Source organism: Hippocampus zosterae, chromosome 8, assembly GCF_025434085.1.
Source record: "Hippocampus zosterae strain Florida chromosome 8, ASM2543408v3, whole genome shotgun sequence".
NCBI lineage: Eukaryota > Metazoa > Chordata > Actinopteri > Syngnathiformes > Syngnathidae > Hippocampus > Hippocampus zosterae.
Window position 1 is genome coordinate 3,871,799 of NC_067458.1, and position 17,825 is coordinate 3,889,623.

The following is a 17,825-nucleotide window of genomic DNA, read 5'->3' on the forward strand; positions in this document are numbered from 1 at the left end:
TTTGTGTTTTCCAGCTGCCCTGGTTTGATAGTTTTTACTTTAAAAGGACAAAATGGTTGATCAACACTGTCCTCCACCAAACACAGCTCATGACTCGTTATACACTTCCACGCTGACTGTCAGTGCTATCCCTGCTTTCGATTAGTCATGCCTGGCTGCTGTCATGTGCAGAAGAACAGGGAAGCCCTTAATTGGCCAGCCCGGGAAGTGAGAGAGCGCATCAGTTGTTGAGAGGGGGACAGAGGCTTTGAGGAAGAGGGAGGGTGCACAGACAAGAGAGCATCTGAGAAGAATTCCATAGATTTTAGCTCGTGTAAAGCTTTCAATATCAAGGCAAGGAAAGTGCTTATTCTTTCTGACCATAACTTTCTTGGTGATAGATATTTAAAAGGACAGGCATATGGGTTCACTATGGCTTAGTTTAGCTATGGGTTCCCGTCTTCCCTACTGGAATATAAATTGAGACATCACCAGAGGAGTGACTGGGACTTCAGAAACAAAGCTGGAGGATGCGGACCTTGGATAACATGCATTATCTGAGAGATTGGATTGGATTGGATTGGATTGGATACAATTGAGAAATGGAGCGCTACCTATTTTTGGAAATTCAAAGAGGAGTCTTCCTTTCCAATGCAGGAGCTGAGTTAGAATAAATTGCTTCTGTCCATTCTGCCCGAATGCAAAGACTCAAAGCTTCATCCTTCCAAGGTCCTTTCTGCTTTTCTTTGTACAGCATTTTATTACTTTTGACATTTTAAGCCACAAAGATGTTGTGATGGTTCATGTGTTCCTAAGGGGAAACACAAGACTTAATATCACACTTCTGGACCTTGCTTGAGTTAATTCATGAGGTTGTCAAAGCAGCAGGCATGGAAAAGGTATCGGCAAATGTGGATTTTTTTTTTCTTAATGGACTGAGACAAATGAAGAGGAAAAGTGAAAATCCAATGTGACACTGCACCAAGATTTTGGTTGTTCTTTGATGGCATGACCTACATTATGTGGACACAAGTGATTCTGAAGAGCTACTATTTTGTCATGCCGGTAAAGTTGACGCTGCAGAAAGAGGGAAATAAGTCGAAGACGACAGGACTATCTCATGCTGGAAGTTGTGTTTACAGATAGATGTCCGTAGTTATGACGACTTACTTCCACAGCCATGAATTCTGTTGTAGTCCTAAAAAGCCCAGTGGCTCTTCTAAGGGAAAATCTGGCAAAGGGAAGGTCAAGTCCAACAAGAGCCACAATCACTCAAAGCATAGCCAGAAATTTCTGCAAGTACAGATAAATCAATTGCAGCGTTCCACTGTACACTCACCAAAACACAATACTCATTTGCCAAAAGAAGGATGTCATTCACCCAAATATCTTCTGCCTTCGCCCTCCCCTAGCTATTACCACATAGCCCCACCGTCTCCAAGTCATCAGCTAGCCCCGCCATTACAGAGCAATCAGGCGGCGACCCAATCGCCAAATCATCTGCTGCACTCAGCAAGCCACCATCAGATCTGCCTGTCGCCAAGCCATCAGCAACTGCAGCATTTTTCTCCAATTCAACAACAGTTTCACCCTCCAGGCTCTCCAGGTCATCCACTTTCTTCGCCATCGTCACATCAACTCTATCCCCACCATCAGCAGCAGCTGGCACAGACCCATCCAAACAGTCACAATGCCTTGTTCCAAGAGTGCCAACAACATTGTCCGCCTCCTCTGCCGCACTGCTCACAGTCCCTTTCGATCCATCCATTTCACTCACCACAGATACCGCTGTGTTCAGCCCTAGGCGGTTATGGGTGGAGCACATTGCCCACGCACCTTGCTAACAGGGCCTCTCGAAGAAATTTCCCAAACTTAAGAAACAGTGTGACTAAGAGTCCCACAAAGAGCAAAACCAAAGAAAAGGCTGGCAGCAGACCGTGGCCCAATGATTCCTGTGTGTGGAATTTACGCTCTCTGGAACCACCCTCTCACATGCACCACTTTCCACCAATACGAGCCCATGTACAGGTAGGATGCATTGAAAAGAAGTCTTCAAATGTTAGACTTTGTTCCATTTTCTTTTTTTTTAAATTAAATATACTAATCAATTGGTTGCTATTGCTTTCCTGGATGCATTTTTTTTGCATGTGAAACACAGGCCATGTGTTATTTTGCAATACAGGTGCATTTTGTGCGATAGCTGTTCTGAGATCTCACTACCATACAAAACATGAGCTACTTCTCAAAATCTGATGATTTGAGAAAAGTTTTCTGAAAAGGTGCAAAGGGTTGCATTGTCGCTGTAACTCTAAGTTGCCAAATTCACCTTCAGGTGAAGCAATTAAATGAACTTTCAGCTATTTGCACATTGAAATTAAATCTCAATTCAGTTAGTGTACGTTACTATCTTCAATAACTAATATTTTTTTATTGTTCTGTCAATGGAGTGATTTGAATTAATCCTTTATTATATTATCAATGGAAATGTGGCATAACAAATGGAAATGTTAGAAAAGTGCTTCTATTGCACGATTGAATCATGCTCTGAACGATCAGCCAACAATTGGCAGCGGACGATTTCTGTGCAAAAGTACGTGATCAGCATAAATCAATGCCTTTCATTGCCGATCACAAAAAATGATAGCGCGCAGGTCGTACTTTGCAGCCAGCCTGTGTGCGGTATAGTGTTCCCTCCCCCTTTCCTGAACACTGTATGTTACAGACCAAACCAGTAACTGAATCATAATTGTGCATTTTCACATTCACGTTTGTTTTTTGTTGTTTTTTGTCGTTTGAAAGTTCAGTAGTTGAGACATGTTTGAGCACAAACAGGTTAGCACAGTGTAGCGCTGTCTCTGGTCCTGCTGACCATGAAAGGCAAATGCACGTTGACACACAGCACAGTGGAGAGGGAGGCATGCGACTGCGTGAGATGGAACTGCCCTCCAATAGCATGACTTGATTTCAAGAAAACTAATAGAGGATAGTTCAACATTGAAATATCAACTCCAGCCTTCCTAATTGAAGTTTGAATGTCATCACCCTATGATGTTTTATATTTTCTCCAGACGCTCCATCTTTTGTCTTCTTCTTCATTCCAATAAATGCTTGTTTGGTTAAGTGAAAAGTCTAAACTGTCCTTACTTTTAAATTGAAGTCTGAATGGTTGTCTGGATGGGCCCAACACATCAGTCCAGGCTATGTCTTGCCACTCGCCCAAAGTAACCTGGTGTAGGCGCCAGAAAGAAGATGAAATGTGCTGCTGAAAAATGTCAAAAGCACTGTTTTTATTGAGAAAAAAAGTTTGGTTTTTTTTTTTTTTTTACAATTATTTGACCAAAGCAGGGCGGCCCGGTAGTCCGGTGGTTAGCACGTCGGCTTCACAGTGCAGAGGTACCGGGTTCGATTCCAGCTCCGGCCTCCCTGTGTGGAGTTTGCATGTTCTCCCCGGGCCTGCGTGGGTTTTCTCCGGGTGCTCCGGTTTCCTCCCACATTCCAAAAATATGCATGGCAGGCTGATTGAACACTCTGAATTGTCCCGAGGTGTGAGTGTGAGCGTGGATGGTTGTTCGTCCATGTGTGCCCTGCGATTGGCTGGCAACCGATTCAGGGTGTCCCCCGCCTACAGCCCGGAGACGGCTGGGATGGGCTCCAGCACCCCCCGCGACCCTAGTGAGGATCAAGCGGTACGGAAGATGAATGAATGAATGAATGAATGAATGAATGAATGACCAAAGCAGGGATTATAATCAATTTATATGTTTGCTCACCAGAAATTGTACTCATCTCTAAATAATTTTCAAGAATCTTTGTACAGTCAACATATGCTTTCATTTTCTTCTTATTCAAGTTCCCATTACATTTTCATTTGAATGTCCAGGGGTCCGTTTTCAGTTGTGACAAATTACAGACCAAGCTATTGCAAAACAATGTTGTGATTCAACTCAACACAAAATTTTGCTTTATTTCTTTTATCAAAACCAAAATACCCTTATAAAAATTGTGCTCTTGGTTTAATCTGTGCATAAAAATGGCACAAAAAAAAGAGGCACAAAAAAATGCTACCACTTGTCTGTCGCTGATATGTGAACACAGCGATAGGAAATGGGAGGTACTCTGAGTCTTAATTAATGTCATTAGCTTGGCAGTTCTAATTTCATTAGCGTCAAACTCTATCTGATTAACTCAGAAGGCAAATGAAGTTTAATTACATCCAGAAGAAATGTGGACGAGTTACAACGTTGTATAGTGTATTTGCGCATCACAATTACGCAAAACATCTCAACAGCTGCCATCATTTAAATTTGACAATTCTATTTTTTTTATTAATTAAAATGCATGAAATGGCATGCAACCTATGAGTGTGATTCATTTTGTCCAGAATTGAATGGTCTTGTATTTTTTTAATGTATGCATGTTCAGAAAAGTGACGAATGAATGTCTAATATACAGCCGATAGACCCTGTATTGCTATTTAAATGTCTCTCATTTTTGTCTATCTTGCCTATTTGATTCATAATGCAAATTGGTAACTGTATTATTACAGTTATGACTAAAACATCTGCTGATGAAACATGAAAGCACTCCTTCGCTTTAACTAAGAATCACTTGTGTAGGCGGGTGCGAGCCAATGGTAATCTGAATGTGTGTCACGAGACGTCCTATTCTTAAATGTTGACATGAGGACTATGACATTAGGGCCGACTCTATGGAACACTTTCTAACTGCCTGCAACTTTTGGTTTATGGATTTTAAGTTTATTTAAATGTATGTTAGAGTGTGAAGAAAAAAATGAAAATCCATGAACTCTCAACTCCACACACAAACACATGCACTCACACACAGGCTGTTACATAATTGTGCAGTCTAACTTGGCATGTCACTCAAATCAGCAGCTGACTGAGCGACTGCATTCTCTGTTTCTCATCCACTAATACACAAATAAATGCACCCAAAGATTCATTCCTTTTGTAGTCATTTAATAAGTAGGTTAGATTGAATTGAAAATGTCAGGTGATATTAGACCACCATTACTCAGGCACTGAGATGTTTTGGGGGGGTTTGGGGGGAGGGTGTAATTCAAATGAATTTTCCAAACTGCTTGGCTTCAATAATATATATATATATAAAAAAAAAAATCCTCATCTCACCCCTCGGGTGGTGTCCGTCCCTCATTCAGCTCGGGTCCTCTACCAGAGGCCAGGAAGCTTGAGGGTTCTGCGCAGTATCCTTGCTGTTCCCAGCACTGCACATTTCTGGACTGAGATGTCCGATGTTGTTCCCGGGATCTGTTGCAACCACTCATCTAGTTTGGGGGTCACTGCCCCGAGTGCTCCGACCACCACAGGCACGACTGTCACCTTTACCTTCCAGGCTCTCTCCAGCTCCTCTCTGAGCCCTTGGTATTTCTCGAGTTTCTCATGTTCCTTCTTCCTGATGTTTCCATCACTTGGGACCGCTACATCCACTACAACGGCTTTCCGCTGCCCTTTATCTATGATCACATCATATATGTATATATATATATATATATATGTATATTACAAATTTTAAAGTATATATATTTCTGGGATCAATATTATGTTTTTACGGATCATTTTGTACGTTTTTTTTTGTTTTAATGCAATGTGATTTTCATTTCCATGGATCTGCACCTACTGCTCCTCATTACTGTTGTCGAGTTGACTCCTCCCACCATATGACTAATCCCTCAGATCCTCTCTCTTTTTTGGTTCCCATGGGGGATCAAGTATCCATTCAGCATGACTGACAGATTGGACACGTGGTGTGAGCGAGAGAGAGAGAAGTCGAAGGGATGTGATGGATGAGAGCGATTGAGATTAGTATTGAGGGATAAATGCTACCTCTGCTTGGTTGCACATTGATGCTGCAAAGTCAGGGTGGACCGTTCATTTTGTTTATAGCTTTGTTGGGATACTGGACAAACACAAAGCTTCAACTGTTCCTTCATTGACTGGCTAGCAGATGTTTGTTTGATGGAAGAGGACTGTAACGTTGGATTGCGTAAATATACTCTGTGGAAAAAGTGAGATGGGGAGGAAAATAGGAGAGGTTTCAGTTCAATGCTTGTGAGGATTGTGAGCTTTTATATAAGGAGAATGTGATTGGGTAGCGAGCATGTACTAAGCAGGAATGAAGGAAAACCCATGTCTGTATCATCCGTTGTTTTCTGATATGCTTGGCATTCAGACAAATGTTGTTGGGTGGCGGGGGGTTGGAATGATTGAGCACAGGTAGACGGGTGACAGCTTGGCTTTTTCAAATTGGTTATAGCCACACGTCATGCACTCTGACTATTCCGTGGACTAAAATGTAGTGGAGAGTCACATTGCTAAGTGGCGTGTAAATAATGGATGGGAATGTGCATTCTTTGAATATCAATTGTTTGATTGTTGAGTGGGTCTCATAAATTATGTTTTGCATTTTAGTAGTACATTAGGATTGTCTATTGGAAGGGGGGTGCAGTATGTCATGTGGTGAATGCAGTCACTCCATGGTCGTAATCCGTAGCAGATATACTCAACATGCTGTACCAAAACATGAGACGAGTAAGTTGTTGTTACAGCGCTTTGTGTGTGTGTGTGTTCACTATTACTGTTGTTGTTTGCTCTCTCCATCGTGAATTTGCATCATCGTCATTAACTTTATTCTATTTTGCAGGTCAACCCTCCTCCATTGGTGGTCAACACAGACAGTGTCGACACGCCCCCATACGTGAGTAACATATAATATTTCATCAGGGATGCTGAATTTAAAAGTATGTCATGTAGTGAAACAAGTCATCCCATTATGTTTTGGAAAAAAACACTCATTAGCAGTGCAGTGAGAGGTGTGGAGGTGATGACATTAGGAGTTTGATTTTTGTGGCATGGTTACGCCTGGTGGTAGGTGGTGGGGGCTGGGGGGGCGGTTGTTGGGGGGATTTATTTCCCCCCAATATTGCAGCCTTTGCAATTTGCATTTAACTACATAATGATTTTGAATGATTTTTCAGCCCTAATTCTTACCACTGGAAAACAATGGTTAAATGCCTCTGCAGAAAAATTTGGGCCCAGGTGTCGTTTTACTGGTAGCCAGCTGCCAGAGAAAATCAGTGTCTGTTGTTGTAAGCTAACTTTAAGATGTAATTACTTTCTGATTGAGTGCCTGAGAATCCAGGGAGATACATATTTCTTTCATTCAGTTTTATTTAGTAATTATAATCAGAATCAGAATCATCTTTATTGGCCAAGTATGTAGAACACACAAGGAATTTGTCTCCGGTATAACACGCTGCACTAGTATCATCGTAAACAACAAAATCATTGAACCATTTTAGAGTAACCAGTAGTTTTGTAGTACCATTTTGTGGTGCAAGAAGAGTGACTATGTCAGTGACTGTTTAAGGAGTTAATGGCTAGAGGGAAGAAGCTGTTTAAGTGTCTACTGGATTTGGTGCGCATGGATCTGTAGCGTCTGCCTGAGGGGAGTGGCAGAAAAAGGTGGTGGGCAGGGTGCGGGGGATCCAGGAGGATTTTCCGTGCCCTTGTCTTGATTCTTGCAGTGTGCAAGTCCTCAAGAGTGGGTAGGGCGGTGCCAACGATTTTTTCTGCCGTCCTAACTGTCCGTTGAAGTCGGATTTTGTCCTTTTTTGTGGCGGCCCCAAACCAAACCGTGATGGAAGAACACAGGATTGATTCGATGACTGCCGTGTAGAACTGTCGTAGCACCTCCTGTGGCAGGCCATGCTTCCTCAGCAGCCTCAGGAAGTACATCCGCTGCCGGGCCCTTTTCAGGATGAAGATGGTGTTGACTTCCCACTTCATGTCCTGGGAGACTGTGATTCCCAGGAACATGAAGGTCTCGACGGTTGACACAGGGCAGTTGGATAGTGTGAGGGGCAACTGAGGAGAAGAATGTTTCCTGAAGTCCACGATCATCTCTACAGTCTTGAGCGTGTTCAGACCGAGGTTGTGTCGGCCGCACCAGAGCTCCAGCTGCTCCACTTGTTGGCTGTACGCAGACTCGTCGCCATCTTTGATGAGACCGATGACCGTGGTGTCGTCTGCGAACTTTATGAGTTTGACAGCTGGATCTGTTGAGGTGCAATCGTTTGTGTAGAGAGAGAAGAGCAGTGGCGAGAGGACACATCCCTGTGGGGCTCAAGTGCTGGTGGTGCGTATTGATGATGTTGTTGCTCCCAGTCTTACCCGTTTTGTCCGTCCCGTCAGGAAGCTGAGGATCCACTGGCAGATCGTAGGGGACACACCGAGGTGGAGTAGTTTGGGGTTGAGGAGTTCCGGGATGATGGTGTTGAACACACAAACAGAATCTTTGCGTAGGTCCCTGTGCTGTCGAGGTGCTTGAGGATGTAGTGCAGACCTATGTTGACTGCGTCTTCCACAGACCTGTTTGCCCGGTTGGCAAACTGGAGAGGGTCCAGTAGGGGTCCAGTGACGTTCTTTAGGTGGTTCAGCACAAGGCGTTCAAAGGACTTCATGACCACAGACGTCAGGGCGACAGGCCTGTAGTCGTTCAGTTCCGATGTTGCCGATTTCTTGGGAACTGGGATGATGGTAGACTGTTTGAAGCAGGATGGGACCTCACACCGCTCCAGGGATCTGTTGAAGATGTGTGTGAAGACCGGAGCCAGCTGGTCAGCGCAGACTTTCAGGCAGGAGGGGGACACTTTGTCGGGCCCCGGAGCTTTCTTGATCTTTTGCTGCTTGAAGAGCTGTCACGTCCTGTTCGTGGATCTGTAGTGGAGAAAAAGAGGGTGGGGGGGTAGGTAGAGTGGTTTCTGGTAGAGGTGGGTGTGTGTGGGAAATGTGGGTGTCCTTTTCAAATCGGCAGAAAAACATTTTTAGTTCATTAGCAAGACCCTTATTGTTCACTGTTTGGGGGGATGGCATTCTATAGTTAGTGATCGCTTTCAGGCCATTCCATACAGATGCAGAGTCGTTAGCAGAGAACTGGTTTTCCAGCCTCTCTGCATAGCTTCTCTTTGCGATGTTAATTTCCTTTGTCAATTGGTTTCGGGCATGTTTGTACAGTGCCCGATCTCCACTTCTAAATGCGGCCTCTTTCTCTTTCCTGAGTTGCCTGAGTTTGGGAGTAAACCATGGCTTGTTATTGTTGAAGGAGCGGAAGGACTTCGTTGGACGGAAGGACGTCCTCACAGAAACTGATGTATGATGTTACAGTGTCTGTGTATTCATCCAGTGTGCCCGTTGAAGTTTCAAAGACGCCCCAATCAGTGCAGTCTAAGCATTCTTGTAGAGCTAGCTTTGCTTCATCTGTCCATTTTTTCACAGTCTTAACAACCGGTTTAACACATTTGAGTTTCTGTCTGTATGTAGGTATTAAGTGGATTAAATTGTGGTCAGAAAGACCCAATGCTGCACGGGCGACCGATCGGTATGCATTTTTGATTGTTGTATAGCAGTGGTCTAGAATGTTGCCTTCTCTGGTGAAACAGTCGATGTGCTGCCTATATCTGGGAAGTTCACGGTTAAGATGTGCTCTATTAAAATCGCCCAAAATGATCTGGGGTGACTCGGTGTATTTTAGTTTGTTTGCAGCAGAACGTGCAAATGTTTTGTTGGTCTTTGTGAGGAGAAGAAGTTCATCCATCTTGTTTGGCAGAGATCGTAGATTAGCAAGATGGATCGATGGGAGCGGGGTTCGAAATCCGCGCTGCCGGAGCTTCACGAGCACGCCGGCTCGCTTCCCCCTCCTCCGGCGGCGTTTCCATACTCCGTACAGCGCAGCCGCTCCGCTCGCGATTAGCTCCGAAAAACCTTGTGGATTTTCGTGTGCTGGTGAAAAAAGACCGAGTGTAGACTCCCCAATGCGCAGCAACTTTTCCCTCGTGTAAGTAAGCCGCTCAGGGTCGCCAAAAACAAACGAAAATGACAAAAACAGGGATAATACTAGGGAGCGTGTGACCGAGGCTGCCATACCTGTCGGCGCCTGATAATGTGCAATTATACAATCTATAAGTGTATAGATATAAAAAATAATCGTTCCACTTGAGCTATTTTGGTTGTCATTGTTAGGACTCGGATAAACCGAGTTTAGGGGGATCCAAAAACATAGACAAAAACAAGGTCTCCGAAGGGAAAAAGACAATTTAATGTCTTAATCGCACCGAAAATAAGGCGAGAACATAAAGCGCTGGTTCACAATAAGGACCAGGAGGCAAATCCAAACGAGTAACAAAAAGTGCTTGCACAAAAGAGCAAGGAAGAAAAATATAGACAGCAAAATATGAACGAAAAACAATGTAACACCTATACACGCACAAAAAGCCAGATCATCAAAACAAAACAGTACTTACTCAAAACTGGGTACCGAGAACTATAACGCGAAATCACGACGAGGTCAAACTCCAATAAGTCAAAGAACGGTGAAGATAGCAATGCCATAGACAATACTCCCACAATAGGTGAATGGCGGAGGAGTCCTTAAATGCTGAGTCTGAAGATTACAGATTGGCAGCAGGTGTGCCAGAAAGTCCGCTCATTCCACCTGCTGGAATTTGGCACAACACAGCAAATGCTATTGTGCCGAATAATAAAAATGACTGTAATTTCCAGACTAAATGCTAAATTTAGCCATAAAAAAACCTTTGTTCACACATTAGCCGCTTCGTATAAATAGCCACGCCCCCCGACCCAAACAATGCCGAATACAGCGACACAGTCACGTCCCAGAACCGCTTTGTCTCTCTCGTTGTCACACGAGGCCATTTCACATTTTCACCTCACAGCAGTGCCAGCCTTTGCAAACTAGTTTGTTACCTGTTGGGTGCACCGATTTAGTATATATAACGCTGTGAGGGGATATCGCTCCATGGCCATACTTGCCAAACTTGCTGTCCTGTTGGCAGCAATGGTGGGAGTCGGTCGCCAAACAAACAACAGAGAGATGGTGGTCTCACTGAGGAGATGGCTGTATTTATGGCACTCATTCCCTAGGCTCATTAAAGTCAACTCAAGATGCTTATTTTCGGGCAACTCTGTACTGTATCCTCTACATTTGCTCTTACGCAGCCGCATACTGCTATGCGCGCACAACACTTCCGTATTTGTCTCTCACAGCCTGTGTGTGCACCCCAATGGCAAATGCCTTATGAATATTCAGAATGACGGCAGATTCTTCATCATCTTCATTAATTTCACTGGTCAGATATGAATAGACTTTGGGTAAATCAATTGTCGGCCTGATTCTCACCAGTAAAAATGAACACATAAACCACGTCACATTTAAAGCCGCATGGTTCAAAAAGTCATGTTTTACAGTTTGGAAAAAACATTGTGTCCATGCCTCTATTCTCTATTCTGTCAGAGCACAGAGACACAGATTATAGCAAGGCAATTACACAGCCCTCTGAGATGCCATTCTCCCACTATGTTTATAGTCAAGCGAGCTTGCGCGCACTCATATCCTATGCATGATATTTGAATCAGATTTGAATCGGATTAAATGGAAGGTACCATTTTGAAATCAGAAAAAAGTCCCGTACACTTGGAGGTGGACTGTTGGTGACGTGCTCAAGGGCACCACAGCAGCATGCTCACAAGAAGAACTGGAATCTTTTTAGATCCAGACCTCCATATTATGGCGTACAGGTGACTGGATGGCAGAGGGTTTCAACCCTGGGACCGTCTAGTCCCCAAGTCTTGCTTGGACAGCCAAGTTAATACTGCACAGACCATTTGAGGATTTTAACTATGTTTCTATGTGATGCAAATGTTAACACTCTCTCTCTCTCTCTCTCTCTCTCTCTCTCTCTCTCTCTCTCTCTCTCTCTCTCTCTCTCTCTCTCTCTCTCTCTCTCTCTCTCTCTCTCTCTCTCTCTCTCTCTCTCTCTCTCTCTCTTTACTGTCTCAAGCAGATCAATGGAACAGAAGCAGAATTTGAATATGAAGAAATCACATTGGAACGGGTAAAGATATAAGGATGCCATCAGCATTTTTATTTATTACTCACTACTGTACCAAAATTACTACTATTCTGCAAATGTATCTCTCATGAATCCAAAACAAATCATTTTAAGACAATAGTAAATTTAGTGCAGGATAAAAGAAAGTGTTATGTAATAAATGGAAGTTTACAAGTCACGAGTGAGTTGTATGTCTGCGTCATATGCTCAACTCAATTTACGTGCTGTGCCGTTACGAGGTTTATATTTCTGTCGTAATTAATGTTCAGCAACATTATTTCATTTCTTCATTAGTGAAAGTGATGGGGCTGCAGAATTTGAGTGGTTTGAGACTTTGTTACCTTGTCTTATAACTGTCTTTTCAAACTTATGTATCAATCATAGTTTTTTTTCTTCTCAACCCTTCTGATCATTTCCCCAACTGTCTTTATTTTATGAACCTCTCGATTCCTTGTCCGTTTTCCTCTACTTTCTTTTTGTGTTCTCCTGTCCCCTCTCTCAATTATACTCTCCTTTGTCTCTCCCCTAGGCTCTCTTCCCATCTCTTTGCTTAGCCTATTCTCCTGTGACCTGGATCTGTCTGCTTGACTGGCTCTGCTTTAGAGAGGCTATAGATGTACACGCAAACAGAACAGAATAGACGCACATTCAAACCCAGTGTCAAGGAATATATACTGATACATTTGAAATTTCATAACTTCTTCGTTATGACATTTCCAAAATATGTAGAATGTTTTTTTGTCCCATGACACTATAGTCTTGGTAATTTCAGTGGAACATGACGAAAACATAATTGATGTAATTATTATTATTATTATTTGTAGTAGTAGTAGTAGTAGGAGTCATAGTACAGTGAAACTCCTCTACAACGAAATCATGTTTGCAGCAAGATTTTTTTTACAGCAGGGGGTTTTTCACTGTCACAAATTTGATCTCAGATGTAAACACACACACACACACACACAAACACATTCACACAAACATGTGTACATGCACACACAATCGTAAGTGTACTCTTTATTTTAATTCCAATAGTGCATAAGTATGAGCACACATTTATTTGACACTTCATATAGTGCAGAAAGAAAAAAAGGGAAAGAAATTAAGATAAGATAAGATATCCTTTATTTGTCCCACAATGGGGAAATTTACAATAAATAAAGTAAAAGGACGAAAAGAAACTCAAACAGGGATATGAGCTGCTGGAGAGGCAGCCACTCAGGGGGCGCCATCATCAAAAAAAAAAAAAAAAAAAAATTGCGAAACTTACGATCAGCATTCACTTTCACTTACCTGTAAATCAATTTTTTAGATAATGTCTTTTATTTTGCTTCCTCCGTCTTTCATTTTGATCACTTTTACCCTCTCTTCCAGCATCAGAGCGCTTCTTGTCTTAGCTGCTTGACATCCAAAGGTCCGTTTTGGAGCCATTTTAGCAATGCAACGTTCATGTTGCGTCTGAATCTAACAATAAGATACTTCCTGGACCCGGTGGCTTTTCTCTAACTCGACCTCCCCTCGATCGCCACCCAAGACAGCGTTGCTCAGCTGATGTCATGCAAGGAACTTTTAAGCCAGCCACGGGGCACTTCAAAATTCTCGATGGCCATAGTTAGCACGATGGAACTAGCCTTCTCTCTAATTAGCGCTGCAGTTAGCGTAAGGTTTTTAGCATGATACCAAGTAAAGCATTTGAGGAAACGTTCGTTTATTTGAATGTCCATCACGCCAAAAGCAATTTACTCTGAGCAGCTAATCGGATGCATTCCACTCTATCTTCCACAGACCTAGCTACAGTATCTACACACATAGACAGTGAGGTCCCTCTTGGCCAATCCGAGGCCAGGATGATGCTCGGTAAACCAATGGCAGAGCAGCTATGAGTATGTTGCGTTCAGGAAACTCGGAGCTGTGTAAACCAGTGTGGTGGTTGCTGTTGCCGTTTCCGAACGAAGCAGTAGAGGTCGCTGTTGGATTAGACTTCGTTGTAGTGAATCTTCGCGAGGCTAGAGCAGAGAAAATGATTTCGTATAACGCAACAGGGTTTTTTTTTTTGGCATATGGGGGGCAGGAGAATGGGAATGGTGTTAACGCATTAATATTTTTTCACATTAGGGGGTATTTTCGCCCATGTAGGTTTCGTTCTGGAGGCGTTTCACTGTCGTAGTATTAGTAGTAATGTTATTATAATGACTGACAACCATTATCTCTGTTTATACATAGGGTAACTCAGGTTTGGGCTTCAGTATTGCAGGAGGGACTGATAATCCCCATATTGGAGAAGATCCTTCCATCTTCATTACTAAGATTATACCTGGTGGGGCCGCAGCACAAAATGGACGACTCAAGTAAGCACACACATGTGCACAAAATTAAATTAATCTCACATGACTCAATAGGAAAGATCCATAAAAATAATAGGTATCATATTGTCCGGACTATAAGATGTTTTGGAATATAAAGTGCACCTTCAATGTATGGCCCATTTTAAAACGGTTAAACTGTTAAAACAATTAATATATAGGACACACCGCATTATAAGCAACAATAGTGGCAGAAGTTGTGGTATGCATCCACGGAGCTACGCTAAAGGGAATACAATACAAGACAGTGCCACTTTATTTATATAGTGCTTTGACAACCACAGCAGCTGTAACTAAGCGCTTTACAGAACATTTAAAGTACTCCGTCCAAGAAATCAGAATATTGATCCATGTATAAGGCGCATCTGATTATAAGGCGCACCACCGGCTTTTGAGAATGGAATGCTTTTAGCTGTACCTGATGTGTGTGGAAAATATGTTTACAATACAGTTATCATTTTGACATATATAATGAATCTACATTTTGTTAAAGTGTTTTTCTGCCTGTGATTCCCACCTCTCACCCAAATGCAAATGGCAATGAATTTGATGCCCATTCTAATTTAATTAGCAAAAAATGAATACAAAGTAAAAGTAAATATATTCGTACAATTCTATCGTAATGTGTGATTCCTTATTAATTCAGCCTCAGAGTTGATTTTAACGCTTTTTTCCTGATCTCTACATGTATTTCATGAGATTTTGTTTGGCAGGGTAAATGACTCCATAGTCCGAGTCAATGAGACTGATGTCAGGGAAGTGACCCACAGTGGAGCGGTGGAGGCACTAAAGGATGCTGGAGGTCTCGTCAGACTGTGTGTACGACGCAAGAAGAGCCTTAATGATAAAATCTTGGATATCAAGTTAGTGAAAGGACCTAAAGGTGAACAAACATTACATGATCACAATGCACAAAATAGTTGTTGTTATGTGATGCAGGTTTTGAACTGCTTTTGGAAGTTGACATCGGCTTTTCATCTCTGGTCAGGACTTTAAACACAAGCTCCACCTTTTTTTTTAATGAACATATTGTCTGAAACGTTGGAAATACCGTCATTAGATCTCAATTTAAAAAAGTCAGTCTGGTTGAATATTGTTGCGATTTTTTTTTTGTCCCACACTAGGGAAATATACAGTCTTCAGCAGCAAGATTGTTGGTAGAAAGAAGAAAGGAATAAAAAAAAGCGGAACATTTCAAACCCTTTGGCAATTAACTATTTTACCAACTGATGTTCCCTAATTTTCTAGGCATCTGAGCATTCACACAAACGTGGTGCATGACTTGGACCACAGTGAGCCACATGAGGTGTGAACATGGTGGCCAAACCAGTATCAACCCTTTCCAAAAGATCATAACACGTGACATGATACAATACAATACATGCTGATTTATATAGCGCTTTCACAACAGCGACAGCTGTAACAAAGTGCTTAACAAAACAGTTAACATAAGGTAAAATAATAAACACAACACATAACATAAAACATGGACAGTCGTGCAGTCCTAACCACTTTTCCGTCACACGCTTTGTTGTTTGAAGCAGTTTGAGATGAAAGAGGATAGAATCAAAATGTCCTTTAATCAGTGGATCAGAGAGGTCATGCTCAAAATGTGCACACGTCGGCTACAAGCTAAGTTTCAAAGTCAACAAGAAGCTGGAGCATCCATTGACGAAAAAAGAGATTGCTTCACTTCTCCAGTCCCATGGAAATCCATTTCAATTCCTAGCGGCGACTCACGGTTCCCAATACGCATCGGCGCGCTGCGCCAACGCTCCTCTCTCCTCATCCTCAATTTCAGCAGCCATCCATCCAGCCGCACCAATGCCAACTGTCCAACAGCGCCGACATCTCCACCATATCAGGTCCATATAATGAAACAACAAACAACATGTGATTAATAGGATGCCTCGGTCATCACGTCTGGCTCCTCTCAATGCAGAGGAGCGGCCGACAATTCAGATCAAACTCTATGACTTCGTCGGATGCCCCATAGTTCCCGAGGACCCCCAGCCCCTCAACAAGATTCCCTAGGCGACATGGTCAATCACCTTCTCCAACTCCACAAAACACAAGCGTGTGTCGAGCTTGTCCACTGTTTTGCAACCTGGAAGAAGACCGCACTGCGATAGATAGATAGATAGATAGATAGATAGATAGATAGATAGATAGATAGATAGATAGATAGATAGATAGATAGATAGATAGATAGATAGATAGATAGATAGATAGATAGATAGATAGATAGATAGATAGATAGATAGATAGATAGATAGATAGATAGATAGATAGATAGATAGATAGATAGATCGTATATATATATATATATATACTGTATATATGGCAGGTGACCCTGATAGAGGAGCACAGCAACCTCTCTGAACAGAACCCAGTTACCATAACAGTGGCAGACATACAGGAAAGAGTCTCAGATATGAAGAACTGGACAGCACCAGGCCCGGACATGGTCCACACCTACTGGCTAAAGAAACTCACAGCACTCCATGAGTGCCTCGCAGTACAAATGAACCAGCTGATGAGGGATGGGACTCACCCAGGATGGCTAATGGAAGGGCGAACAATCCTGATCATGAAGGATCCCTCAAAGGGTGCAGTCCCATCCAACTATCAGCCAATGACCTGTCTCTCCACAACATGGAAGCTCATGTCAGGCATCATTGCGGCTAAGATAAGTGGACACATGGATCAATACATGAGGGAAGCGCAGAAGGGCATTGGTAGAGATACCAGAGGAGCCAAACATCAGCTCCTGGTTGACAGAACAATCGCACAAGACTGCAGGTCCCGACATACCAACCTGTGCACAGCCTGGATTGATTACTGTCCAAAGTCATAGAACGTGCCGCCGCATCTCAAATTAAAACCTACCTAAACAACAACCAGCTTTTTGAAGAATTTCAATCTGGATTCCGCACACAACACAGCACTGAAACAGCCCTCCTTAAAATCACTAATGACCTCCTCCTCACCTCCGACTCCGGCCTACTCTCCATCCTCATCCTTCTTGACCTTACAGCTGCCTTTGACACCATCAACCATTCATTCCTACTCTCTCGCCTACAATCCCTAAACATCACCGACAAAGTCCTTACCTGGCTACACTCTTATCTCACAGACAGGAAACAATTCATACACATAAACAACTGCTCTTCCTACACTGCCCCACTGTCCCAAGGTGTCCCCCAGGGTTCTGTGCTTGGTCCTCTTCTCTTCATTCTCTATCTTTTACCCCTCGGACAAATCATACGTCATCATGGTCTCCAGTTCCACTGCTACGCTGATAATGTCCAATTGTACATGTCCACCAAATCATTTACCCCAACAACCCACTCCACCCTGTCTAACTGTCTCTCAGATGTCAAAACCTGGTTGCAAACAAACTTTCTCACTCTTAACTGTACTAAATCTGAACTGCTTATAAGCGGTCCTCGGTCCCTCACCCAAACAACCACCAACTTTACCCTCACTATAGATAACTTCACCCTGTCCCCCTCCTCTCACTGTCGCAACCTCGG

At 42.9% G+C, this 17,825-nt stretch overlaps 2 protein-coding genes across 2 annotated transcripts in view; one reads left to right on the top strand and one right to left on the bottom strand.

The window, feature by feature from the left end:
- LOC127605710 (uncharacterized) overlaps window positions 1-17,825 on the bottom strand; it is a 284,213-nt gene that overhangs the window by 155,912 nt on the left and 110,476 nt on the right. The gene's annotated exons all lie outside the window — the stretch shown is intronic.
- LOC127605629 (disks large homolog 1-like) overlaps window positions 1-17,825 on the top strand; it is a 192,128-nt gene that overhangs the window by 99,178 nt on the left and 75,125 nt on the right. The window contains 4 exon segments of the mRNA XM_052073323.1: window positions 6,661-6,714; window positions 11,879-11,929; window positions 14,150-14,274; window positions 15,003-15,172. Of these exon segments, the coding sequence (XP_051929283.1) occupies window positions 6,661-6,714; window positions 11,879-11,929; window positions 14,150-14,274; window positions 15,003-15,172 (400 nt within the window).